The following is a 17573-nucleotide window of genomic DNA, read 5'->3' on the forward strand; positions in this document are numbered from 1 at the left end:
TAGTCAAGGCTATGGTTTTTCCTGTGGTCATGTATGGATGTGAGAGTTGGACTGTGAAGAAGGCTGAGCACCGAAGAATTGATGCTTTTGAACTGTGGTGTTGGAGAAGACTCTTGGGAGTCCCTTGGACTGCAAGGAGATCCAACCAGTCCATTCTGAAGGAGATCAGCCCTGGGATTTCTTTGGAAGGAATGATGCTGAAGCTGAAAGTCCAGTACTTTGGCCACCTCATGCGAAGAGCTGACTCATTGGAAAAGACTCTGATACTGGGAGGGATTGGGGGCAGGAGGAGAAGGGGACGACAGAGGATGAGATGGCTGGATGGCATCACTGACTCAACGGACGTGAGTCTGAGTGAACTCCGGGAGTTGGTGATGGACAGGGAGGCCTGGCGTGCTGCGATTCATGGGGTCGCAAAGAGTCAGACACGATTGAGCGACTGATCTGATCTGATCTGATCCAGATTCCCTAATAAAAAATTAAATACAAAGCTGCTATTAAACCTTTCTCTACTACCTAAAAAATCAGAAAGATTAAAATATACCTGGAAGGTGACATCATAATAAAAATATGTTCAAGAATTGAGTGACTCATAGCTTATTATTACGACAAAATCACACAGGATATTAAATATCAAACAGTAAAAAAAAAAAAAAAAAGGCTTCAGAAGACATTGATTTAAGAAAGAAGGTTGTTATCAACCACATTTGTCCTAAGTTGGTATAATTAAATGTGAACATTTCCTCTGTCCCTTTAAAGAATCTAAAGGCTCAATAATATTGACATTTGTTATTTTATAAGATACACATGGACTTAAGTGTTGTTGAGAGGGCTTTCGTTTTGTTGGATTAACATTTCTACTAGGGTTGGAAATAGTTAAGATGAGAATCAAAGCACTGAATCAAAGTCACTGAGGCTTATGGTGTTCCAATGTTCCAAATAGGAAATGTACTTAGTTTGTATATTTTGACTGTTCAGTAAAAAGCTATATAAATCTAACTACAAGTTTAATTTAAAGATATATTAGGGAAATACACTTAAAAACTACATATACTGCTTTTCCTAGAGAAAGGGAGAAAATGGTTGGTTGGTATAAAGTTTATCTTCCTTTAACAGCAGGTCCCCATGAAAAGCTAAAACCTTCTCCAAGAGAAGAGACAGGAAGAGGATGCAGACTAGTTCCTTCTGATATGCTATGAAGTTGAAAAGTTTACCAAGCAGTGTGTACATAGTAGCAAAATCTCAGAAGGAGCCACTTTGACCTGGGGAAATGTTCCTGAAATATTCTGCCATCAGAGCATTTGTTTATTCTCTGGCGTTTCCTTTCCAAAAATATAAATAAAAACTATTGCTGACAGGTTCCTTGCCTCTTCACTCATGCAGTTTATCAGTGCTTCTTTATCTTTTTTTTTTCATTGTTGTCCCCCAAAGGAGCCGTTTGTAGACTACTGTTTTCCTAGTCACCTCCCATGAAGTTTTTATATTACAGATGTATATCTGTTTATGTACAATGACCCTTTGGAGGGCCACAAACCATTATAATTAGTGTCTAAAATTTTTTTTTACCTTCCTCCCAAGAAGTAATTTTCCCCCTTGGGAGTGATTTGCCCCATTAAGAAACATAGAGTACACCAAGAAAATTAGGTGAGTTCCAATTATAACTTCAAGGGCCAAAGGAAGGCAGTTCACAAAAAGGGGATGTAAAATTCATTATCTCTGAAAGCTGAATCATAATATTCTAAACCTCTTATGGTGATCTCCAGATAGAAGTTTCTTATTGGGGATGACGTTAAGGAACAATAAAAAAAACAATGTATATGCACGGGTTAAAATAGCACTTGAAAACATCTGAGTACAATACTGCTATATTAATATTTAGAATGGATAACCAACAAGGACCTACTGTATAGTACATGGAACTCTGCTCCCTCCTGGATGGGAGGGGAGTTTGGGGAGAATGGATACACGTATCTGTATGGCTGAGTTCCTTCTCTGTTCACCTGAAACTATCACAACATTGTTAACTGGCTATACCCCAATACAAAATAAAAAGTTTTTTAAAAAAAGTGAGCACAGAAAATGAAATAAATTGTAGGGGTCAGATAATTCAAGCTTTAAAAGGGAAATTTTCAGTAAAATCCTTATCAGTAATAAACTGGATTTTTATCTCCACTGAAACTAGTTCTCATTTTTTTTATTAACTAGGCTTTTAAAAGAAACGTAAATACAAAATATAAAAATATGAAAGGAACACAAAGTTATAATTACTGAACTCATTTGCTAGTTCTGATATTTACTCTTTAAAAAATGTATGTTTCTTATATAAAGATAGCTTAAAGGAGGCAAAAACTTGTTGAATTAATACTGACCTTAGATAATGAAAAATTTTAAACTATGGCCTAAAACACAACATAGAAGTTTCTTAGATGAAATAATTAAACATAAAATACTTCAGCTTATGAAAAAAAGAAAATAAAGGTGTAAAAATATTCATAGTTGTATACATCCAAAACAGCTGAAAGACGATTGTGAAGAGATATTTGTATACTCATGTTCATTGAAGTATGATTCACAATAGCCTTCAGGTAGAAACAACCTAAATGTCAACAAATGAATGAATAATGAAAATGTGGTAGTTACGACAGCACAGAATATTTTTCAGCCTTCAAAAAAAGGAAATCCTGCCACATGTCACAACACAGATGAACTCTGAGAACCATGACAAATGAACTAAACCAGTAACACAAAGTCAAATATGCATGTTACCACTTGTAACACAGTCAAACAGAAAGTAGACTATGGTTAGCTGGGGCACAGGAGGAGGAGAAAATGGGGAGCTGCTGTTCAATGCGTATAAATACCACTTTTGCAAGATGAATATGTTCTAGATATCTGTCACATAACAATGTACAGATATTTACTATACTGTATACTTACAGACAGGATGGTAAATTTTATGTGCTTTTTACACTGGGTTAAACAAAATATATTATTAAAAGTCACCTCTTTTTTACTTTTTTAATGTGGCTACTAGGAAATTTAAATTATATTTGTGGCTAGCATTACATTTCTTTCAGACAGTGCTGCTCTAATCTCATGGTAGTCATAATAACTGAAACTAATTATAATTAAAATAGTGCCACCTGCAGGACCTCTCCTAATTACCCAAGACCAGGGGGATATGAGCCCTGTGTACCTCCACTGCTCTTTATGCTTATATCATAGTACTGTTTCATTATATTTCAATTATTTCTCATTCTACCAGATTGAAAAATTTCTTGAAGAAATAGACTGGATTAAAAAAAAAATTGTTGTTGTTCAGTTGCTCAGTTGGGTCTGACTCTTTGCAACCCCATGGACTGCAGCATTCCAGACTTCCCTGTCCTTCACTACTTCCCGGAATTTGCTCAAACTCATGTCCATTGAGTTGGTGATACCATCCAACCATCTCATCCTCTGTCATCCCCTTTTCCTCCTGCTTTCGACCCCAGCATCAGGATATTTGCCAATAAGTTGGGTCTTCGCATCAGGTGGCCAAAGAATTGTAGCTTCAGCTTCAACATCAGTCCTTCCAGTGAATACTGAGGGTTGATTTCCTTCAGGATTGACTGATTTGATCTCCTTGTTGTCCAAGGGACTCATAAGAGTCTTCTCCAGCACTACAGTTCAAAGGCATTGATTCTTTGGCACTCTGCCTTTTTTACTGTCCAGCTCTCACATCCATACATGACTACTGGAAAAGCGATAGCTTTGACTAGATGGACCTTAGTTGGCAAAGTAGTCTCTGCTTTTTAACACTCTGTCTGGGTTAGTCAACAGCTTTTCTTCCAAGGAGCACGTGTCTTTTAATCTCCTGATTGCAGTTGCCATCCACAGTGATTTTAGAGCCCAAGAAAATAAAGTCTATCACTGTTTTCATTGTTTCCCCATCTATTTGACATGAAGTGATGGGACCAGATGCCATGATCTTCATTTTTTGAATGTTGAGTGTTAAGCCAGCTTTTTCCCTCTCCTCTTTTACTTTCAACAAGAGGTTCTTTAGTTCCCCTTAGCTTTCTGTCATTAGAGTGGTGTCATCTGCCTATCTGAGATTATTGATATTTCTCCCGGCAATCTTGATTCCAGCTTGTGCTTCATCCAGCCTGGCATTTTGCATGATATACTCTGCATAACTGTTAAATAAGCAGTGTGACAATATACAGCCTTGACGTACTTCCTTCCCAATTTAGAACCAGTCTGCTGCTCCATGTCCAGTTCTAACTATTGCTTCTTGACCTACAGACAGGTTTCTCAGGAGGCAGGTAAGGTAGTCTGGTATTCCCATTTCTTTTAGAATATTTCATACTTTGTTGTGATCCACACAGTCAAAGGCTTTAGCATAGTCAATAAAGCTGAAGTAGATGTTTTTCTGGAATTCTCCTGGTTTTTCTGTGTTGTGCTGTGCTTAGTCATTCAGTTGTGTCTGACTCTTTGTGACTCCATGGACCATAGCTCACCAGGCTCCTCTGTCCATGGGGCTTCTCCAGGCAAGAATACTGGAATGGATTGCCATGCCCTCCTCTAGGGGATCTTCCCAACCCAGAGATTGAACCCAGGTCTCCTACATTGCAGGTGGATGCTATACCGTCTGAGCGACCAGAAAAGGCCATGCATATGGAGTGGGTAGCCTATTCCTTCTTCAGGGATCTTCCTGAGACAGGAATCAAATTGGGGTCTCCTGCATTTGAACCAACGGATGTTGGCAATTTGATCTCTGCTTCCTCTGCCTTTTCTAAATCCAGCTTGAACATCTGGAAGTTCTCGGTTCACATACTATTGAAGCCTAGCTTGAAGGATTTTAAGCATTACCTTGCTGGCATGGGAATTAATGCAATTGTGCAGTAGTTTGAACATATTTTTGGCATTGCCCTTCTTTGGGATTGGAATGAAAAGTGACCTTTTCCAGTCCTGAGGCCACTGCTGAGTTTTCCAAATTTGCTCACCTAGATAAGCATGATGGTCTTATCCCTCACCTAGAGCCAGACATCCTGGAGTGTGAAGTCAAACAAAGCTAGTAGAGGTGAAGGAATTCCAGCTGAGCCATTTCAAGTCCTAAAAATTTCTGTATACCCAAATTATAGCAAAGGCACAGAGCAAATATTCAATAAATGTTAAATGAATGAGAATATGCCAATGAATTACTATGAAGTGGATATGAAAGTCACACAAAATTCTGAGCCTATGAATGACTGCAGCAATAGGCAATCATAAATTATATCCACAGTCTTTAAAAAAAATTAAGGAGAATAACAGATTTTTAAAGTTCCAATTTGTTACAGAAAAAAAGGACATTAAAATCTACAGTTTTCTCACCTGAAGTCAGATTCCTAGCCGTACTCTGTGATTTCTGCATTTCAGTAGATTTAAAATTGAGATCATCCTGCATCATTTTCAGCTCTTGATTGGTGATAGAGGATATCTGTTTCATACGATTTATATTCTGTATTTGCAGAGACATAAAAGTGGAAAAAATTCCATTAATTTAACTTTCCAATAAAACTCTTAAAAATGCTGCTAAAGGACTGGATGTTTTGAAATATATCATTCATTACATATATATATTTTATAAAAGAAAACATGATATTCAAAGTCAGATTTCTCAGTAAGGAGAGGTTAAATTAAAATTCAGAATTGTTTCTTTTATATTTGCTTTATTTCACTGTAGAAAGATTCAACAATGCTATTATAGGAACTAATTGGATTTTAAAAACACTTAGAATATTGAAAAGAGATCAGGTATTTTTTCTCCTATGGTACCACACAATAGTAGCTGCTCAATAAACATTTTTTGAGGAATCAAGATATTCATTAGGTATCCTGTGCTCTTATGTAATAGTGAACATTTGCGGTTTTTGAGCTGTATTTTTAAGGTAACCACAGTAAAAATAATGAGGACAGTAAGACTGGCACATGGCACTTACTCGACTGCTGTGCTCCAAAAGCGAAACAATGCTGGCTTCTATCTGTGCCTTCCTTTCCAGTTCCTGGTTCTTAGTGTCCTCAAAAGTCTCAATAAAAGCTGTCGATTGAAAAATATGATGAAAGGCTACTGTTGGTATAACTAAACACTATATAAGCTCTGATTTGTAGGTCTGAGGAATACTTTTTAGAAGTTCAAAGCAAATTTTTAACTATCACTTTAATTTTTTAACCCAAGGGTAATTAAATTACTCAATAAGAACATTTCTACATACTTTCAATCTTTTAAAGTTTAACTATTATGATCTTAATACAAATACACTAAATATTTATAAATGCAGGCTCAGAAGCAACAGCTGATAAGATGGAGATGAGAAAAATTCCTATGGTTTTACACTAGTATCTCATTGATACAGCTACAATTATTAACATGTGTAATTGGCCACTAACTTTACTTCTGAAAATACTACTATACCTTTTTTACCTGAAAATTGAGCATTTTCCTTGTAATGTCAAAATAGTCTCAATTGAATAAGTTTAGTGATTTATTCAGATTATAAATAAATATTCTAAGACATCATTCTTTTTCTTCTCTAATATAAAATTAGTATATAATTTGCTCTTATTAACATTCTTAAAATATTTCTATGGATCTTCCAAAAATTAACTTAAAATAATTTTACTATTTGCATGAAACAACAAATTAATTTTGAGGTAGTTTTTGGTACTTGTTGAAATTTTTAAAGTAGTCTTGCTGCTACTGCTGCTGCTGCTGCTAAGTCACTTCAGTCGTGTCCGATTCTGTGCAACCCCATAGATGGCAGCCCACCAGGCTCCCCCATCCCTGGGATTCTCCAGGCAAGAACACTTGAGTGGGTTGCCATTTCCTTCTCCAATGCATGAAAGTGAGAAGTGAAAGTGAAGTCGCTCAGTTGTGTCCGACTCTTTGCGACCCCATGGACTGCAGCCTACCAGCCTCCTCCATCCATGGGATTTTCCAGGCAAGAGTACTGGAGTGGGGTGCCACTGCCTTCTCCGAAAGTAGTCTTGGGATATTGCTAAACCAGAGTTGGCCGTTACTGATTTATAACATGCTTCTATGAAGGTAACAACTGACATCAGACTTACAAAAATGTCAAATTCTAGAAAAATGATAATTTAAAAGAGACTAGTAATCATTAATATAGTAAATTTTTATAAACTTTTGAATGTACAACATAACTTAAAGTCACCATCTATTTACAAAGTTAAAATTCAGATTAAAAAAAAAAAAGTGAATGAGAAGCCACAACAGAAGTTTCAGTTAGTGACAGAACCAAGAAACAAAATCAGAGATGAGGGCTAATATATAACGAGTTAGGTATTATGAAAAGCGTTAAAAAGGTGAAAGATATTAAGGGTAAAGCATGTAAAAGAGAACATCCAATGTTCAATCAACGAGTGGTCTATAGACTCTCTATACAGACTATAAACGTAAATACTAGCTTTTGTATCCCTAACATACAATTGTACACACGTATACACATGTACAAAATCTTTCTCTAATTCTCTACCCATCCCTAAACTACGTTAGATATTTAGTAATACTTCAAGTCAAATGCTTTGAATGTCCACACTTCTGCACTTATTATTAGTCACTGTATCTTCCCAAAGTGAGATCTCTGATTTAGTATAAATGAACAACTATCTGAGAATATATTTTCACATCTCTAAGATTATCACTTACTGTCCATATTTTCCTCCCTCTTTTTTAGCTCCTTGTACTTCTGATTCATTTCACCTACAAGCAATAAAAGAAAATAACATTAATTAAAAACTCCAGTTACAGTACTCAAAATTAGAAATATCTCTTAGGTTCTCTATATGCTATTAGTCATTACATATTCAGAGTTTAATATTAATGTTCAATTAGGTGAGATTCATTTAAATTGATTTTATTTTAAAAGTTATATATTTATATGCTTGACAACTTGGTAAAAAACAATCTCCTTAGTGGAAAGAACTGAAAAGGTCTCCAAAGGTTCTCTATTTTAGTTCCAATTTCAACCTACACATGAACACACTGGTGATGGGAAATATACACTCCCACAGAAGTTCATCTCATCTCTGAATAGCTCACAACAGCAAACAAAATAGCAGGGTTAGTGTCCTCACAGAACTTAAAGTCTAAGGATTTAACAATTTATGGATGTGAGAGTTGGACTGTGAAGAAGGCTGAGTGCCGAAGAATTGATACTTTTGAACTGTGGTGTTGGAGAAGACTCTGGAGAGTCCCTTGGACTGCAAGGAGATCCAACCAGTCCATTCTATAGGAGATCAGCCCTGGGATTTCTTTGGAAGGAATGATGCTAAAGCTGAAACTCCAGTACTTTGGCCACCTCATGCGAAAAGTTGACTCACTGGAAAAGACTCTGATGCTGGGAGGGATTGGGGACAGGAGGAGAAGGGGATGACAGAGGATGAGATGGCTGGATGGAATCACTGACTCGATGGACATGAGTTTGGGTAAACTCCGGGAGTTGGTGATGGACAAGGAGGCCTGGCTGCGGTTCATGGGGCTGCGAAGAGTCGGACACAACTGAGCAACTGAACTGAACTGAACTGAAGTGCTATTAGATGAAAGTAAAGGATATTACAGCAGTACACAGCAAAGACAATCTAGTTTGGGGATTCAGGAAATTTTTCTCTAAAGAAGTAATATTTAACATGTGTGCATTATAAAGAAAGGATGAATAGCAGTTACTGGGTCAAATTATAGAAGAAGTTCAAAATCAAAGCATTATAAGTACTGAAATTTGAAAGTGAGGATGAATATGGTAGCACAAAGAACTGAAAGAGAATATGAAGAGAAAAAGTGGTACAAAAATGAGATAGGAGAGGGTGGGATGAATTAAGAGAGTAGCATTGACATATATATACCACCATGTGTAAAACAGATATCCATTGGGAAACTGCTGCATAGTATGGGGAGAGCTCAGCTCGGTGCTCTATGATGACCAAGAGGGGTGGCATGGGGGAGGTTGAGAGGGAGGCTCAAGAGGGAGGGGATATTTGTATACTTACAGCTGATTCACACTGTTGTACAGGAGAAACTAATACAAATTGTAAAGCAATTATACTCCCATTAAAAAAAAAAAAGATGAGGTAGGTTATGAGAGACCTTACATGGAATATGTTATAAACGTTTGGATTTTCTCCTAAGGACAATGGTAAGACTATTGAAGAATTTTAAGAAGAGGAATAAAATTATCAATTTGCATTTCTGAAAAATATTTCTGATCAGGAGAATAAAAGATTGGAGACAGTAAGACCAGTTAGGAGGTTGTCACAATGACCCAGTTGACATATGAAGACTGACCAGTGGCAATTAGGATATAAGGTAGAGATTTTTTTTTTTTTTTTTTGAGACATTTAAGAGCTAGAGTGAATTGATTGTGGTGAGGGTTGGAGATGGAGAACTCAAGTATCACTCCCAGGTTTCTGTCTTGGGCAACTGAGGACATTGTCGTATTAGTTACTTAAAGAAAGAAAAAAGTAAGTCGAGGAAGAAGTTGCTTGAAGTAATTCTAGACAAGTTGTATTTAATATATGTGAAACACATGATTAAAAGGGCAAAAATCCAAGACCCAAACACAAGGACAAAATTTGACACTTTATAGCTGCATGAAGGGATCATTAGTAAAACTAGATCATGATTATTTTAGAAAAACAGGATTTTTAGTATAACAAAAATTGAGATTTGGAGGCCCAGGGCCATTTTCCTCAACTAGTAAGATGGCTGCAGTCCTGTGCTCCCAGGATCCCAGGTAGAGAAAATAGAATAGATTTGTGCTTGCTCCAATCTTCAGTTTCTTCATTAAAGTCATTTGGTTCTCAGCATTCTGGAAAAGCTAAGGAATTTTACTAAGATGATGCCCAGCAAAGATGGAGAGAATAAGAGATTTCTAAGGGGGCTCCTGGTAAGAAGCTGACATTTAGAACGACTTTCAGAAGAAGGATTCGAAGAGAATGGGGGAATCAACAGTTAAAGACTAGAGGCTAAAAACCGACTGGTCAGCCTGTGTTCTATGTAGCCTCCTATTAAGTATACCGTTTTGCCAGGTGCCAACTAAAAGAGCAATAACGCTAGGGAGTGAAGTAGATAGAGTAGAGCCCCTAATTACATGGCACTGATAAATTTCCACTTGTATACTTGCTTGGGTAGGAAGTGAGCTGCCCATCTATAAAGGTGATGGCAAAGTCAGAGACCCAAGTCGGCAGACAGCTTTTCTGCTTTCAGGTCTGAAAACAGTTTTTCCAAATTCATTAAGGATAGCCCTTACACAGAAAAAAAAAAAAAAACAAACTTGCCAAGGCCCCCACAACAGTGTGTGTGTGTGTGTGTGTGCGTGCGCGCGTGTGCGTGCGCTACTCACTTGCTCGTGTCTGAATCTTTGTGACCCCATGGACTGTAGCCTGCCAGGCTTCTCTGCCCATGAATTCTCCAGGCAAGAATACTAGAGTAGATAGGTAGTTTTCCCTTCTCCAGGGGATCTTCCTGACCCAGGGATTGAACCAGGTGTCCTGTATTGCAGGCAGATTCTTTGGCATCTTAGCTAGCAGAGAAGCCCACAATAGTACTCATAGTAAAAAGCTGAAAGCAACTGAATAAGGATAGTAAATACCCAAAGGTCATGAATTCCCAGTCAGGGAATACTCAGAACCAACGGGAAACATTTGGTTCAATCTGACTAAGGTTTTGAATGCATTAACATTAGTGAACTACTACTCAGTTCAGATGAACAACAATGGTCTCAGCATACTGATGCAGCATGATTAGTTTGATAAGGGGAACAGGAGGGATCTTTTTTTTAACTTGTAATAATAAAGTTTGTGTATGATTAAATTTTTAAAAAAATACATTGTAGATGCATTAAGATTAGTCTTATAATGATGTTACCATTCAGTTATTTGTAGCATTAGTTTTTTGGATGAAAAACAAACAGAGAATATGAACTTCTTATAGCATACATGATCTGGAATATCCTCATAGGAAGCTGATATGCACGCAAATGTTAAATAACATGTGTGAAGTAGCAGAAAAGTTAGTATTTGCTAAATCGGTCATGGCCTAGGTTTCTAAGAAACTCTTAGTCCTTGTGTGGCTGTGTCAGAAGTCCTCTTGGGAGACTGTCAGGCATTAAGGGATTAAAAAAGAAGGCCTGTATCGTAGGCTTTACAGGAATTTAATAACCATTTTATCTGTCCTCTTCTAAACTTAAGAGAATTTTCTACACAGGATGTTTTCAGTTTCTTATCTTGCTTGTTTGTTTCTCATCAGGCTTCCCTGGTGGCTCAGAGGTAAAGCATCTGCCCGCGATGCGGGAGACCCGGGTTCAATTCCTGGGTTGGTAAGATCCCCTGGAGAAGGAAATGGCAATCCACTCCAGCACTCTTGTCTGGAAAATCCCATGGACGGAGGAGCCTGATAGGCTACAGTCCAAGGGGTCACAAAGAGTCGGACACGACTGAGCGACTCATCTTGCTATTAGACCTCAAGACACATAATCAGGCTTACCCTCCTGCCATTTCAGTGACGTTGTTCACAGAAAGATCATGATTCCTTAATTATCAAATCCAAGGGGCAGTTTTGAGTTATTTCACTCTGCAATATTCGATACTACTGATACATCCTTCCTTCTTCCAATTCTTTCCTCCTCATGTGTTTTGCTGCTTGCAGAGGCGGCTTTTCTGGTTTTTCTGACTTTCAGATCTTTCCTTCTCTGTCTTCTCGTCACAGATTTCCCTTTCTTCATTTAAATTCCAGATTATTCTCTTAGTTGACTTCTAATGTTACATTCTTTCCTTTTCTCCTTTGCCTTTCGCTTAAGAAGCAAAGTGACAGACATAGGAGAAAAGGAAAGATAAACCCATTTGAATGCAGACTTCCAAAGAATCTCAAGGAGAGATAAGAAAGCCTTCTTCAGTGATCATTGCAAAGAAATAGAGGAAAACAATAGAATGGGAAAGACTAGAGATCTCAAGAAAATTAGATACCAAAGGAACATATTGTGCAAAGATGGGCACAATAAAGGACAGAAATGGTATGGACCTAACATAAGCAGAAGATATTAAGAAGAGGTGGCAAGAATTAAGAACTATACAGAAAAGATCTTCACGACCCAGATAATCATGATGGTGTGATCACTCATCTAGAGCCAGACATCCTGGAATGCCAAGTCAAGTGGGTCTTAGGAAGCATCACTAAGAACAAAGCTAGTGGAGGTGATGGAATTCCAGTTGAGCTGTTTCAAATCCTAAAAGATGATGCTGTGAAAGTGCTGCACTCAGTATGCCAGCAAATTTGGAAATCTCAGAATGGCCACAGGACTGGAAAAGGTCAGTTTTCATTCCAATTCCAAAGAAAGGCAATGCCAAAGAACACTCAAAGTACCACAGCTGCCCTAATTTCACACGCCAGCAAATACTCAAAATTCTCCAAAGCAGGCTTCAACAGTACATGAACTGTGAACTTCCAGATGTTCAAGCTTGTTTTAGAAAAGGCAGAGGAACCAGAGATCAAATGGCCATCATCCGTTGGATCGTTGAAAAAGCAAAAGTTCCAGAAAAACATCTATTTCTGCTTTATTGGCAATGTCTAAGCCTTTGACTATGTGGTTTACAACAAACTGTGGAAAATTCTGAAAGAGATGGGAATACCAGACCACCTGACCTGCCTCCTGAAAAATCTGTATGCAGGTCAAAAAGCAACAGTTAGAACTAGACATGGAACAACAGACTGGTTCCAAATCGGGAAAGGAGTACGTCAAAGCTGTATATTGTCACTCTGCTTATTTAACTTATATGCAGAGTACATCATGAGAAATGTTGGACTGGAAGAAGCACAAGCTGGAATCAAGACTGCCGGGAGAAGTATCAATAACCTCAGATATGCAGATGACACCACCCTTATGGCAGAAAGTGAAGAAGAACTAAAGAGCCTCTTGATGAAAGTGAAAGAGGAGAGTGAAAAAGTTGGCTTAAAACTCAACATTCAGAAAACTAACATCATGGCATCTGGCCCCATCACTTCATGGCAAATAGACAGAGAAACAGTGGAAACAGTGACAGACTTTATTTTTGGGGGCTCCAAAATCACTGCAGATGGTGACTGCAGCCATGAAATTAAAAGACACTTGCTCCTTGGAAGAAAAGTTACGACCAACCTAGACAGCATATTAAAAAGCAGAGACATTACTTTGCCAACAAAGGTCCATTTGGTCAAGGCTATGGTTTTTCCAGTAGTCATGTATGGATGTGAGAGTTGGACTATAATGAAAGCTGAGAGCCAAAGAATTGATGCTTTTGAATTGTGATGTTGGAGAAGACTCTTGAGAGTCCTTTGGACTGCAAGGAAATCCAACCAGTCCATCCTAAAGGAGATTAGTCCTGATATTCATTGGAAACATTGATACTAAAGCTGAAACTCCAATACTTTGGCCACCTGATGTGAAGAGCTGACTCATTTGAAAAGACCCTGATGCTGGGAAAGATTGAGTGCAAGTAGAGAAGGGGATAACAGAGGATGAGATGGGTGGATGGCATCACTGACTCAATGGACATGAGTTTGGGTAAACCCCAGGAGTTGGTGTTAGACAGGGAGGCCTGGCATGGGGCAGTCCATGGGGTTGCAAAGAGTTGGACATGACTGAGCAACTGAACTGAACTGAATGCTACATTATATCTATGGAAATCCCACTCATTCTTGTGGTTGAAGAACTCTTTGTCTTTTTCCTAATTTTCAGATTGTTTTATCCAATTATTTATTAGATATATTTTTGTGGATACGTTTTAGGACATCCTAACACACAGCATGTATGCATGCATGCTAGTCACTTCAGTCACGTCCAACTCTTTGCGACGCTATGGACTGTAGCCCGCCAGGCTCCTCTGTCCATGGGATTCTCCAAGCAAGAGTACTGGAGTGTGATGCCCTTCTCCAGGGGACCTTTCCAACTCAGGGACTGAACCCACGTCTCCTGTGGCTCCTGCATTGGCAGGCAGATTCTTTACTCCTGAGCCATTCCATAGTTAAATGCATCAGTCTTCTCCCTCAAAGTCTGTACCCCTCTGTATTCGCTACTATGTTTGAAAGCCCTTCACCATCATAATCATGCAAGTCAGGAACCTGGGAGATTCCTATCTGCTACTCCACTCAATCCCATGCTCCAAGTTACCAAAACATGGAGCTGAAAGATATATCTGGTCAATGTCTCCAGCTATACAGCTAGTCAGCTGCATTAGGTAAGACAGACCCCTATATCTTAGCAGATTCCCAAGTTTCAGAAAACCTCCTCCCCCATATCATTGCGGCTAAAAAGAAAAGAGATCAGATCCCTAGTGAACTCCTCTATTTTGTAATTTCTCAGTTGGTGGATTAATATCTGAGCGTTCCATGAGAGGCAATGTATAGACATCCTAAAGTAGGGTAAAACACAGGGCTTGTTTTACCTCAGGAAAAAGGTATCTGCCCTTAGGTTTCTTATTATAGAAGACAACAAGATCATAGACGAGGGAAGCTAATTGGCTGTCACACTGGAGGTGTAAAAAAAGCAGGCCAGCAAAAGGGTCTAATGAAGAGACCAAGGAGATGGAAAGGACACGCTCATAAAATGAGGGTTATTTCACAGCTACTTTCAAACTCTGAGTATTTGATGTGATCTGATCACCATTTTCCAGAATACGCAGCTACCCCAATCTTCTCTCCAGTGTACAAGGTACGTGCTAGTGACTCCCTGGCCACAAGGCCCCCAAGTCAGCAGACTTACTGATTTTAGAGGAGAAAAAGCAGCAGAGAGCAAATAAAATTAATGCCGAGGGGCAAAAATTAACCCCGAAGGACTTTTGCTGGAAGGACTTTTTCCTTTCTAGCACTTGGGATCCTTCTGAGGCAAGGTAAACCTCCCAGTACTATTGATATTCAGTACCATCAAGTGTTCCTTATTTGGCATGGTTTCAGCCCCCTTAACATCTGTTCATTGTACTCTTAGTGAATTCCAATCCTTTATTCCTTTTAAAGTATGATGCCAAAAACAGGATTCCAAACAGACTATCACTTCTCATAGTCTACATATTCATCTTTTGTTAATGCAAAAGGATTAGGATTCCAGCTGTTCTGGAGGCTATATCACATGAATTCACATTGAGCTGTTATCTAAATCCCCTTTAACATTTTCTCATATTTTAGTAAGCTATAGCACTTCCTTCTCCCCAACTCCTACTTCAATTTTAATTAGTTTTGTAGTCCTATTAAATTTCAACTTTTTATATCATCTCTTACCTTTTTGTGTATCACTATAGTAGTAAGAAACTAATATATCAAATACTACTAAACTGGTAGGTTAAAATGAGTACATATAAGTTTAATGTTCTCAACTAACTTTTGGCTTCAGTTCAGTTCAGTTCAGTCACTCAGTCGTGTCAACTCTTTGCGACCCCATGGACTGCAGCACGCCAGTCCTCCCTCTCCATCACCAACTCCCGGAGTTTACTCAAACTCATGTCCATTGACTCAGTGATGCCATCCAACCATCTCATCCTCTTTCGTCCCTTCTACTCCCACCTTCCATCTTTCCCAGCATTAGGGTCTTTTCAAATGAGTCAGCTTTTCACATCAGGTGGCCAAAGTACTGAGTTTCAGGTTCAGCATCTGTCTTTCCAATGAACATTCAGGCAGGACTGATTTCCTTTAGGATGGACTGGCTGGATCTCCTTGCAGTCCAAGGGACTCTCAAGAGTCTTCTCCAACACCACAGTTCAAAAGCATCAATTCTTCAGTACTCAGCTTTTTTTTATAGTCCAACTCTCACATCCATACATGACTACTGGAAAAAACCATAGCCTTGTCTAGACAGACCTTTGTTGACAAAGTAACGTCTCTGCTTTTTAACATGCTGTCTGGGTTGGTCATAACTTTCCTTCCAAGGAGTAAGCGTCTTTTTTAATTTCATGGATGCAGTCACCATCTGCAGTGATTTTGGAGCCCCCAAAAAATAAAGTCTGTCACTGTTTCCACTGTTTCTCCATCTATTTGCCATCAAGTGATGGGACTGGATGCCATGATCTTAGTTTTCTGAGTACTGAACTTTAAGCCAACTTTTTCACTCTCTTCTTTCACTTTCAAGCTTCACCCAATTTATCAATCATACATTCTCTACAAAATGTTTTAAATTTTGCCAAGAAAGTTTCTTTACAGCTATGCAGACAAGTCTGGTAATTCTATCTACTAGAGGCATTTAAAATATATACAATAAAAATCCTCTAAATATGTAAAAGTTAAATTATTGCCTAAAGTCTCACCTTTTCTAAAGAAAAGAGAAAGTACCATTTAAAAAAGTTTCTTCAACAGAGTAATGTCAACAAAATCATATGGTCTAATGAGTAATCCTTGGCATGTATACTAAATACAATGTTAAGTTCTTAATTATTTCCTAAAGCAGTGGTTATCAAACCTTAGCATGCATCAGAATCATCAGGAGGGTTTGTTGAAACAAACTGCTAAACTGTATTCTCAAGGTTTCATCTTCAGTAGGTTTGGGGTAGAATCCAAGAAGTTTCATTTCTAACAAGTTTCAGATGATGCTAATGTGCCTGGTCTGAAGATAACACCACTATACTAATGAATAGTTTAACCAGTCTCCAAATTGAACACCAAGAAATGACTCATTCTCCACTGAATGTTTATTGAGAAACTAAAGAATAGCAGCATAAAGATGTCATTTGAAATCTCAGATACCAGATGGTAAGCTGAAGATGTTATCCTGTATGTTCCAGAGAAAATACTAAGGGGAAAATTCTTTCCAAATATGTTTTCAGAAAATCTCCATGACAGTTATTCAAGTTTCAGTTTATAAATTAATAGCATTAATACTAACAACCAATAACTAACATTTATGCACAATTTTAAAACTGCATGCTATTCTGAGTCATACACATACACACTCACACAACTGTTCATTTAATCCTCACAGTAACCCTAAGAGGAAGGTAGGTACTATTATTATCTCCCTTTAAAGACGAAGAAACAAAGGTACAGAAAGGTCAAGTAGCATGGCTAAGATCAGCCAGTAAAACAGAACAGCCCAGATTTGAATCCTGGCATTCTGGTTGTAGAACCTGTGCTCTAAAACAAAACTATTCTGTCTTCATAAATTCTATTTTATCTGACAAAATCAGAGAATAAAAGCTTCTAACCTGGGCCGTGGAACTATGAGTAGGAAGAAGTAACCTACAGACAAACCAAAGGGTTGTATTCTATGTTTTTACTATTCTTTTTTTTGGCACTCACTAAACATTTAATGGTTGTCTTTTTTACTGTTCTTGAAAGCAATATATAAATCATGGAATAAACTGAAATGAATTCATTTGAAACTTAAGACAGTAATCTTATGATCCTATAGCCTTTTATGATGACATATATTTATCACATTAGAGCTGTTAGATATTTAGATGTCTGTGATATATTGTATTAATAACCACATGATAGTTTGTTTCATCAATCTCTGGGAAAATACCATACTCTCAAATTGAAGGAATAATTTATAGTTAGTGATGATGTCCAAAAATCCTTCTTGGGG

General features: G+C 38.0%; 1 protein-coding gene across 2 annotated transcripts in view; it reads right to left on the reverse strand.

Annotated features, from left to right (window-relative positions):
* The window catches only part of IFT74 (intraflagellar transport 74), a 123118-nt gene that overhangs the window by 44307 nt on the left and 61238 nt on the right, over positions 1-17573 (reverse strand). For both annotated transcript variants that reach the window (XM_061425113.1, XM_061425112.1), the window contains exons 14-16: positions 7685-7738; positions 5961-6058; positions 5353-5479 (exon numbers count right to left, since the gene is read on the reverse strand). In XM_061425113.1, coding sequence (XP_061281097.1) covers positions 5353-5479; positions 5961-6058; positions 7685-7738 — 279 coding nt within the window. The remainder of the gene's footprint in view (positions 1-5352; positions 5480-5960; positions 6059-7684; positions 7739-17573) is intronic.

Source organism: Bos javanicus, chromosome 8 (assembly GCF_032452875.1).
Source record: "Bos javanicus breed banteng chromosome 8, ARS-OSU_banteng_1.0, whole genome shotgun sequence".
NCBI classification, from domain to species: domain Eukaryota; kingdom Metazoa; phylum Chordata; class Mammalia; order Artiodactyla; family Bovidae; genus Bos; species Bos javanicus.